General features: G+C 41.5%; 1 protein-coding gene across 2 annotated transcripts; it reads left to right on the top strand.

Annotated features, from left to right (window-relative positions):
- Nucleotides 1-1,535: 1,535 nt before the first annotated feature.
- Nucleotides 1,536-10,003, top strand: LOC100004986 (uncharacterized). 2 transcript variants are annotated; one of them, XM_073924278.1, is made up of 3 exons: nt 1,536-1,705; nt 5,821-5,901; nt 5,995-10,003. In XM_073924278.1, exons 1-3 carry the CDS (start codon nt 1,588-1,590, stop codon nt 7,530-7,532), a joined length of 1,737 nt encoding a protein of 578 aa, XP_073780379.1. In that variant the 5' UTR covers nt 1,536-1,587; the 3' UTR covers nt 7,533-10,003. The 2 variants fall into 2 exon arrangements, with proteins under 2 accessions (XP_073780379.1, XP_073780378.1); XM_073924277.1 differs by having other exon boundaries at nt 5,821-10,003.
- The last annotated feature ends 853 nt before the right edge of the window (nt 10,004-10,856 follow it).

Raw genomic sequence — 10,856 nt, 5'->3', positions numbered from 1 at the left:
ATTACATTTTTACTAAGTGTAACAAAATTACTAATAATTGCTGCACACAAACATTGTTTAGCATTTAAGACACATGTATTAATGCTTAATATAAACTGTGTAAATTCTAAAATATATTTTGTGTATGTAAATGCATTAGAAACTATATTTTAAGTGCTATTGTTTAATTTAGTTTCCCCAACCCTGTTCCTGGAGGCACAACATTATAATATTATTACTAATAAAAAGATTTGACCAGCAACCTGCATTTGAACATATGTGATGTTGAATGTATTTGTGTTGCTTGTATAAAAGGTTTGATCCTGCTAATATATATAATGATGCTTAGGATTACCTATTGATATGTGCATTTTAGTTTCCCAAAGATGGGTTGCAGCTGGAAGGGCATCAGCTGCGTAAAAACTTGCTGGATAAGTTGGTGGTTCATTCCGCTGTGGCGACCCCGGATTAATAAAGAAAATAAGCAGAAAAGAAAATAAATGAATGAATGTGCATTTTAGATATTCTTATAATTGCATTAAAATACACCTGAACACTGTAGTTGTCATATAGCTACTGTGACACTTTAACCATAAAGGTGAATCATAATCAAATGTATTTGAGCAGATACTCATTTATGTTTACAGTTTGGTGAGACAAATGTATTATTCTGAACACATAATAAAGTCTATTGTAAACCAAAAGTGCATAATTAAGTAGACGTTTTATAGCTAAATAGCGCTGCAATTTTAACATCAACGGGACTTTTATTTTGAACTGCATGTGACGTCATAGGGAAGCGCTGCGCTTCTGCATCGTTTGTGTCAACTGGAGAAGGTTTGTGTTTTTAATCATTTTACGTGTTAAAAGTGACGCAGATTCTTTTGACGTTTGTTTAGACTTTAAAATATCGATAACACGAATTGATTATTAATGGCTGTGATGTTAGAATGTCTTATCTAACATTTAGAAACATAATTTTAAGAATAAATTGCCTCCACACATTAAAAAAACAGAGGAGCTGCGTCTCAGTTTACAGTATTTATTGTTCTTTCAGGATTTATTATTAGACTATTCTGTGTACTAGACTGTGGATTTAAAAGAAACAGAGTAATAAGGTAAATATAGAATGCCTGTACAATTGATTAAATACAAAATGTAAGTCATCAGAAATAAATATGAAGTATGTGTATATAATTAGTGTGCTTTAATGCAAGTTGTGAATGTGAGTTATTGATTGATTCATAGCTAATCCATGGATGCCCAAACTCAGTCCTGGAGGGCCGATGTCCTGCAAAGTTTATTTCCAACCCCAATCAGACACACCTGGGCTAGCTAATTTACGAGGGTTTCTGGAAACATCCTTGCAGGTGTGTTGAGGCAAGCTGAAGCTAAAATCTGCAGGACACCGACCCTCCAGGTCCGAGTTTGGACGCCCCTGCTCTAATGAATAAAGACCAGTAACTCTGACTCCCTAACTAGTGCACTGACTACTGAACTAGAGAGCTGATGGAGACTGGATTTGTGTCTTTCTGTTCATTATTCTGATCTTCAGCAGGACAAACACAGAAGATCTGCTGAAGCGACTGAGCTCAGACTGTTATAAAGATGGCGTTTATTAAAGAGGAGAGTGAAGACATCAAGATTGAAGAAACATTCACAGTCAAACATGAAGAGACTGAAGAAGCTTTCAGAGTCAAACATGAAGATCCTGAGGAACAAACAGGTTGGTTTTCATCCTCAAAGCTCAACATTTGATCCTCATTCAGGTCTGCAGCTCTACACTGATCAATATTTCTCCAGTGTCCTCATTAAAGTGCCAAAAATATTGCAGGGTCTGATTTTGGCTAACCGATTACAATAGAACAGATGTGAAGCAGAAAATGTAAATGCAAAGGCTTACCTAGGGGTCAAACAAAAGATAATGGAGGCCTGCAGCCCTGCACAGTATAGTTTCAACAAAAAAGGGACTGGGTGTGTTTATATTACCCTAATACAGGGGTGCTCAATCCTGTTCCTGGAGAGCCACCTTCCTGCAGATTTCAGTTGCAACCCATATCAAACACACCTGAACCAATTAATTAGGACCTGAACACCACTTGATAATTACAGGCAGGTGTGTTTGATTTGGGTAGCAACTGAAATCTGCAGGAAGGTGGCTCTCCAGGAACAGGATTTAGCACCCCTGCCCTGATATGACAGTCTAAACACTATACCTACACACACAGCTGTCCAAACAGCTTAAAAAGTAGATTTTTCATCATAGGTGCCCTTTAAATCACAATGTGCAATTTTAATATTATCATTTGTAAAGTTTGCAGAGAAGTCTCCCATTCATCTAAGGTAAACCAGAACTAAAAAATACACTGCAATGCCGATAGGGGAAGTGACGTCATTGTGAAAAGGGTCTATTTGGATTGGAACTAAACTGTGCAGAGCTGCGGCTCTACAGGGACTGAGTTTGACACTTGTGGCTTAGCCAATCCCAAGAGTGAATCACAACACGGCTGGCCAGAGAACCAATCACAGGCCACTGTGCATTTCCAAGGGAGGACAATTTAAAACCCAGTAAATAAACCGGCCATTGCAGTGTACAATAAATGGGAACAAAACACATTTCTGTTGACCTCATTGACAATCAAGCATTAAAAAAATCTCATAAAGAGCAAATTTAAAACCAGGAGTGTGATGATACATGATTTTTTTCAGTAATGTAGGTTACAGGTAAAGGAATATATTAACTTACAATAAATCAAATGTTAAAATATCAGACTAATGTTGCGTTCACACCAGACGCGGAACGCGTGGATAAATTGCGATATTCGCGTGTAAGTAGCTGCGTGAACATTTGAGCTACTCAAACATTTGGGCTACTGTCTGCCTGGTGACTCTAGCTTCATAGCTAAATGGCTGACATGGTATTTATGAAGAAAATAGCTGTGCTTATGTGCTTTATGAAGGCTGAAAAACAGCGTCCATACGTTTAGGGCCGTGCCTAAGTCCACTACATCCTTTCAGAGATGCACCAGCTCTGTGAGCTCATAAACTCCTTCAGAAACCGAACCGGTTTCTGTTGGTGTCGGCTGGAGGATTTCCCCTGGGACAACGACAACAGGCGATACATCACAATCACACTCCCACAAGAGCAACTCCTGATTGGTTAACGCAGCACGAATGTTTGCTAAAGTTAAGATTTTCGAACTCGAGCGATTCGCACGTTAAGTGCGTCAAACGCGCAAAACGCTCAATTCGCGCCACGCCATTTGCGCGTATCGAACCATTCGCACTGCGCCATTAGCGCATTCGAGCGGCATCATTCGCGCGTATCGCGCCACAGGATGTCTAATCGCGTGTTTGCATTGACTTAACATGTAAATCACTCGTGCTTGATGCGTGTTCCGCATCTGGTGTGAACGCAGCATAACATGACAAAGATGGTAATAAGCCATAAATGATAACGTCATAATTGATAAAAGATAAAAATGAATAAATCATTACAAACACTCCAAATGCTGGGTTGTGGCTGGAAGGCATCTGTTACACATGCTAGAGTATTTGGCGGTTCATTCCACTGTGGCAACTCCTGAAAAATCAGGGACTACTAAACTGAAGGATAGTGAGTGATTAGAAAGATCCAACCAAAATAAATAATCTATTATACCAACCATGATCGCAAATCATACAACACACTCCCTGTCTACTAAAACTCATGTTAAAAAAGGGGGATGAGAATTAAATCTGTTGCATCCATTCTCAAAAGTTAAGTTCGTTAAGTTAGATCTACTAATCTAAAACATAGCATTTTTCTTTAACCTTTGCTGGTGGCTATAATGTACTCCAACGTTTCTTTTTCTAATGAAGTGGTGCTATCACAAACATGATGCACAAATGGGACTACGCTGATGAGCAGGGCTGAGACACACCAAGTCCACATCTAACAACTAGCGAAAAACAAGTGTTGTCGCCTCACATTGGATTACATCTAGACCAAAAAAAAAAGCTGCATGTGCTCAAACCAAACGAACGAAAGCCACCTGAAATGAGAGCCGTGTTCTGCACCTGTGCACGAGGACATGTTTTTCCTCACCTCATTCAGCAGTGGGAGATTACATTTCTGACTTGTACAGACAAACTGTAAACAAGGCAGCAACGTTATCAGTAATTGTCACTCACCATGTAGGGATTAGCTTCTGCAAATATGTCCGATAATCTAATAATCCATATCACCCTTCAGCCCAAGCTAAGAAGGACTGAGCCTGGTCAGTACCTGAAGGGAAAACCACATGGGAAAGCTTGGTTGCTGTTGGAAGTGGTGTTAGAGAGGCCAGCAGGGGGCGCTCAACCTGCGGTCTGTGTGAGTCCTAATGCCCCAGTATAGTGAAGGGCATTATACTGTTTGTGGGTGGTGTCTTTTGGATGAGATGTTAAACCAAGGTCCAGACTCTCTGTGGTCATTAAACATCCCATGGTATTTCTGGTAAAAAGTAGGGCTGTAACCCTGGTGTCTTGGCCAAAGTCCCTCAATCGGCCCTTACAATCATGGCCTCCTAATCATCCCTATCTACCGAATTGGCTCTATCTCTGTCTCTCCACCCCACCCGGCGCCCTTGTCCTGTGGCTGCCGTCAAATCATCCAAGTGGAGCTGCACACTGGTGGTGGTGTGGAGAGACCCCCCTCATGATTGTAAAGCGCTTCGGGTGTATGGCCATACACAATAAATACACATTACATTACATATCATTTGCAAGTATTTGAGAAATGTAGTGAAGCAGCAGCCGGCCTCTTTGTGATTCATTTTGGCTTTAATTGTTTACTTCAGGGATGAGCAAACTCTGTCCTGGAGAGCCAGTGTGCTGCTGAGTTTTGCTCTAACACTACTTAAACACACCTGATCATGCTGTAATCTCTAGGCAGGCCTGTTTGATTCGGGTTGGAGCTAAACTCTGCAGGACATCAGCCGTCTACATCACTATCTCACACTCGTGCTCTGATTTGTTGCTGAATAAAGCTGCGGTCACATTGGGCTTTTAATCCCATAGACTTCCATTTATATGCATGCGAATGTGTCAGATCGGAAACGCAGGGTTATGCATCAAGTTTCGCAGGTTGCTGTGGTGCATAGTTCAAGCTTGGTAAACTCTGACCTGCGAAATCACATCACTTGACTGCATGAGACCAATCGAGGATCAAAACATGAGCTCTCTGGACAGAAATTTAAAACATGGAGGAATTGCTCGCTTTTAAAAATGTCTGATAAGCTTGTTTAATCCCACCCCTTTTCGCAGCACCACATGACAGAATATCGCAAGCTCAAACTCTAATGTGACCGCAGCTTAACAGTCACAGCGCTCTCTTCAGCCAATGCTGATTCTACAAACCAAATCAGTCAAACAAGCACCCAAAGTAGATTTGCGTGGGACTGAATTTTTAGTCCTGCGCCCGGCAGGTTTTATTCTGCACCCGACCAACTCAATAGTATCTGGATGCAGCCTTTATGATGCAAGCTGAGACTGCATCACTCAGCGATGCAGTGTCAGACACAGTGCACTCAATGGAGCGAGTGACATCACTTTGAAGGGAAGGGTTAGGGGTGGAGCTAGGTGAGCGCATTAAAAAGCATTGGATGCAGCTCAGATTGCACTGCACCAAGTCTGCAGCCAGACCCCTCTCAACTAACTTGACTAAGCGTCTTCCAATAAAATACTGATTATATGAAGTTTTTAGCTTCATGTTTTCCAAGTGATCACCCCTTTAGATGCTTCGGTCTTGATGTGTGGATCCACTGGTGTTGGTGGAAAATTGGTATGTTACTGTTATTGTCTTTTTTTTCTTCACTGTAGAGCTGTTGGCACTCAAAGAGGAGAGTCAAGATCAAATGGAAGAGAAGGATCAGTGTGAGGGATGTCGTGATTTCAGATCAGGTGAAGAATCAGAACAGACGAAAACCCAGAAGACCAAATCTTTTACCTGCCATCAGTGTGGAATTAGTTTTAATCGGAAACAATCCCTTACAGACCACATGAGGAATCACACGGGAGAAAGGCCTTACACTTGCCAACAGTGTGGAAACCGTTTCATTCGGAAACAATACCTTAAAGAACACATGAGGATTCACACAGGAGAAAAGCCTTACACTTGCCAACAGTGTGGAAACAGTTTCATTCGGAAACAATACCTCACAGAGCACATGAGGATTCATACCGGAGAACAGCCTTACACATGTCAGCAGTGTGGAAAGAGTTTCACTCGTAAACAACACCTTGTAGGCCATATGAGGATTCACACTGGAGAAAAGCCTTACACATGTCAACAGTGTGGAAACAGTTTCAATCTGAAACAATACCTTACAGAGCATATGAGGATTCATACGGGAGAACAGCTTTACACATGTCAACAGTGTGGAAAGAGTTTCAATCGGAAACAACACCTTATAGGCCATATGAGGATTCACACTGGAGAAAAGCCTTACACATGCCAACACTGTGGACACAGTTTCAATCGGAAACAATACCTTACAGAACATGTGAGGATTCATACTGGAGAAAAGCCTTATAGTTGTCAACAGTGTGAAAAGAGTTTCACTCGAAAACGATACCTCACAGGCCATATGAGGATTCACACTGGAAAAAAGCCTTATACTTGTCAACAGTGTGGAAAGAGTTTCACTCGGAAAGCGATGTTTAGAGACCATATGAGTATTCATAAGGGAGAAAAGCCTTACACTTGCCTACAGTGTGGAAAAAGTTTCACTTGGAAACAATATCTTACAAAACATATGCGAACGCACACTGGAGAAAAACCGTACACTTGCCAACAGTGTGGAAAGAGCTTCACCTGGAAGCAAAACCTTGTAGAACATATGAGTATTCACACCAGACAAAAGCTTTACACCTGCCAACAGTGTGAAAAAGGTTTTAATCGGAAAGAAAAGCTTGCAGAACATATGTTGATTCACACTGGAGAAAAGCCTCACATCTGCCATCAATGTGGAAAAAGTTTTAATCGGAAAGAAAAACTCACAGACCATATGAGGAGTCACACTGGAGACCAGCTTTACATCTGCCAGCAGTGTGGAAAGAGTTTCACTCAGAAGCAAAACCTTAAAGAGCACATGAGGATCCACACGGGAGAAAAGCCTCACACTTGCCACCAATGTGGAAAGAGTTTCACTTGGAAACAAAACCTCACAGACCATATGAGGATTCACACTGGGGAAAAGCCCCACACTTGCCAACAGTGTGGAAAGAGTTTCACCTGTAAACAATACCTTACAGACCATAAAAGTACTCACACTGGAGAAAAGCTTTACACTTGCCAAAAGTGTGGAAAGAGTTTCGTTTGGAAACAAAACCTCACCGAGCATATGATGGTTCACACTGGAGAAAAGCCTCACACCTGCAATCAGTGTGGAAAGAGTTTCACTTGGAAAAAAAACCTTACAGAGCACATGAGGAATCACACTAGAGAGAAGCCTTACACATGTCAACAGTGTGGACAGAGTTTCAGATATAAAAAATGCCTTGATTCCCATGTGACGGTTCATACTGGATAAAGCCTCACATCTGTGTACTTGTGGCAAGAACTTTACGTGCATGAAATTTCTCGAATTTAAATTTCTAATCAAATGATTTTGTCTGGATTGTAGTGTAAATACACTTGTGTCTTGGGTACAAGTGTTTGTGACATCCAGGTGGGAGGCGGCCTCGGGGAAGACCCAGGACACGCTGGAGAGACTATGTCTCTCGGCTGGCCTGGGAATGCCTCGGGATCCCCCAGGAGGAGCTGGAGGAAGTGTCCTGGGATAGGGAAGTCTGGGGTTCTGTACCCGCGACCTGGCCCCGGAAAAGCGGCAGACGATGAGATGATGATGATGATGATGTTGTAGTGTAAATAGTGGTGATGTTAATGTCTAAAATAATTCAGTATACACTGAAGTCATTTGTTTTAAGTTGGAATTGAGTCTCTTTCTCTTTGCATTAACTACCATGCATTAAACTCCAATTTACCTCATCTTGGCACTATAAATATCATGTGATCCTATATGGACTATCCATCTCTCCTGCTGTCTCCCAAAACTTTATGAATGAGATGTTTCGTCATTCTAGTAAACTCCCGTAGTTTGGCCTACTATCACTATGTCACACAGGTCCTCCAAGGCCTATCCAACATCAGCCAAGATGCCAGAAGTGCAAATTGACCAGGGGAAGGTCCAATCCAATGCTGGCTACCTTTTAGATAGACAAGTGTTTTCTTGGGTTTGCTAACTTTGATTGCAGATTCGTTTTGAATTGCAGCCAGGACACTGCTCCACTGAAAACATTTGTGCCACAACTTTCCTTGAACCTCCACTGTGTTGCCCAAAAGGGAAGTCACTAGGCAACCTGTGGACATCCAGGCAGCAAAATAACCTCTCTCTTCTACAAGCATGGCATTGGTGGCCCAGTTTGAGCAAGGACACCATGTATGTCCAGAACTGCCCTGTGTCAAAAACACCCAGAAACTAGCATGCGTGGAAACAGGTTCTACATCCCATTCCTCAATGGCCATTGTCTCACCTTTGGGGTAAATTTCATTACTGGCATACCAGAATCTAAATGATTTACCTGTGTACTAGTCACTGTTGAACAGTTTTCCAAATTATGCAAACTCATTCCCCTCAGAGGATTAGCCGAGAGACTGCGGAACAGCTGTTCCAGTGTATCTTCAGTTCATCTCACAGTTATGGAAAGTCTTCTTTTCTTTACTTGGAGGTAACAATAACTTTTCACTCAGCTATCACCTTCAGGAAAATGGTAGGTCCAGCAGAAGCTTGGGAATGATACCTATGGCTACATATGGATACATCCTTATATCAATCTCCTGCATGTGGTATGAAGAAATAAGTTACTTGTCAATCCCAGAAGATCAAAGGCTCCCTATTATCAATCTGCTGACAAGGTCTGGCTCTCCTCCCAGCATCTTCCCTGAAGGGAGGTGAGCCCTGCATTTAGTTATTTCTTGAAACAGTGGCAAATAAACCAACTGCACCTTTCACAGGTACTACATCCATTTAATGTTGCACACGTGTCCCTTCTCAATCCCTTCTTTCTCTTTGCCAGCCAGAGACAAATACTCCTTCTCCAGAAGTACTTAATCACTCATCATTCTGCCACAGATGTGCTCAAACCTAGTCCTTTAGAGCAGGTGTCCTGCAGAGTTTAGCCCTACCTTGCTTCAATTCACAGCTGCCAGGTAGTTCCTAGTATACCTAGGAGCTTGATTAGCTTTAGGTTCAGGTGTGTCTAATTGGGCTTTAGCTCAAGTCTGCAAGACACTGGCCCTCTAGAACAAAGTTTGGGTTCTCCTGATTTACCAAAGAGACCTTGGATTCACAGTGCTGTAGCAGCACCTTGAGTGTCTCAACCGGGAGGGGTATGGACCGAAAGAAAGATCTGGAATTCCCAGAGAGAATGTTCTTGACCCTTACCTCTTGAGTGACCTTCATCAAACTCATCCCTCTTCAGTCTTTGTTATAAACAGTCACTCTGCACTTATCCTGTGTCTGGTCTATGGTTTGCATGCACCTCACTCCTCGATTGCTACCTATGTGCATTTCAACATTGTTTCTTGGTCCCTTCATCTCCACACTCCTCTATTTATTTTTTGTTTTCTTCTACATTTCTCTGAATTCTACCTGCTTCGAACATTAAAGCCATTCAGATAAGCACAATGTCAATAAGCATACCTGGTTTTTGGACTACTCCTGTATCCAGTCATACTTGTGAAGCTAACACTAGTAGGCTAAACTCCTGGGCTGATATTGCTTCCCACTCTTATTTAGTATTTAGGGTTTTGTTCATGAGTGAGGGAAGGATGGAGCATGAGATTGACAGGTGGATCGGTGCAGCGGTAGAAGTAATGCAGTTGATGTACCAATTTGTTGTGGTAAAGAAGGAGCTGAGCCAAAAGGCAAAACTCAAGTTACCGGGCAATCTATGTTACTACTCTCACCTATGATCATGAGCTTTGGGTCATAAGCGAAAAGGAAAAGATTTAGGATACAAGCAACCAAAATTAATTTCCTTCACAGGGTGGCAGGGTGCACCCTTATAGATAGGGTAAGGAGCTCAGAGTAGAGCTGCTGCTCCTCCACACTGTGAGAAACCAACTAATTTCGCTCAGGCATCTGTTTTGGTCCTGGACACTTTGGTCCTCTGAGGAGGTGTTCCAGGCATGTCCCACCAAGAAGAGACCTTGAGGACATGCTGGAGGATATGTCTCTTGGCCCATGACCAAACCCTGGATAAGCGGAAGAGCATGCTTAAATTTAATTGTATTATCTTTCCATTTCTTAATATGTTTGGTGACTAAAACATCATTTTTTTATAAACATATCTGTTTAATAAGTCTGTTTTATTTAAATGCATGAATATATATGACCCATATTCACTGAGAAATGGATAAAAAATATTCAATTTCAAAATATCTTAAGGATATTTCTGGTCACAGTTTGACAGGAGTTTATGCCAAACCAGCGCTGATGCTGATCGCCTCTGTGCTGCATGGAGCCACATCATAAACTTAATAGGCTATTGATGATTTAGTGTAGGCTACAACCAACAAACCAACCTTTCTCCATCTCGAAATTTACAGTTATTAATATATGCAAGCACCCAAAACATATTATATGTTCTTATATAATAGTTCTTATATAATATTTATATTAAGTTTTTCTTGATTTCTGCATAATGATATATCCGCACCAAACCAAGGCTTTCATTTTACAGCAAATAAAACATGTATGCAAATTAAAGCAATGTCATATGTAAAGAACAAAACGGTTATACAAAAAGTCAACATATGAGGTTCAGTATTATTTTCTGACATCACACGCAGC

Source organism: Danio rerio, chromosome 15 (genome assembly GCF_049306965.1).
Source record: "Danio rerio strain Tuebingen ecotype United States chromosome 15, GRCz12tu, whole genome shotgun sequence".
NCBI classification, from domain to species: Eukaryota; Metazoa; Chordata; class Actinopteri; order Cypriniformes; family Danionidae; genus Danio; species Danio rerio.
The sequence above is the reverse complement of the archived record's forward strand: the minus strand, read 5'-3'. Positions and strand labels throughout refer to the sequence as shown.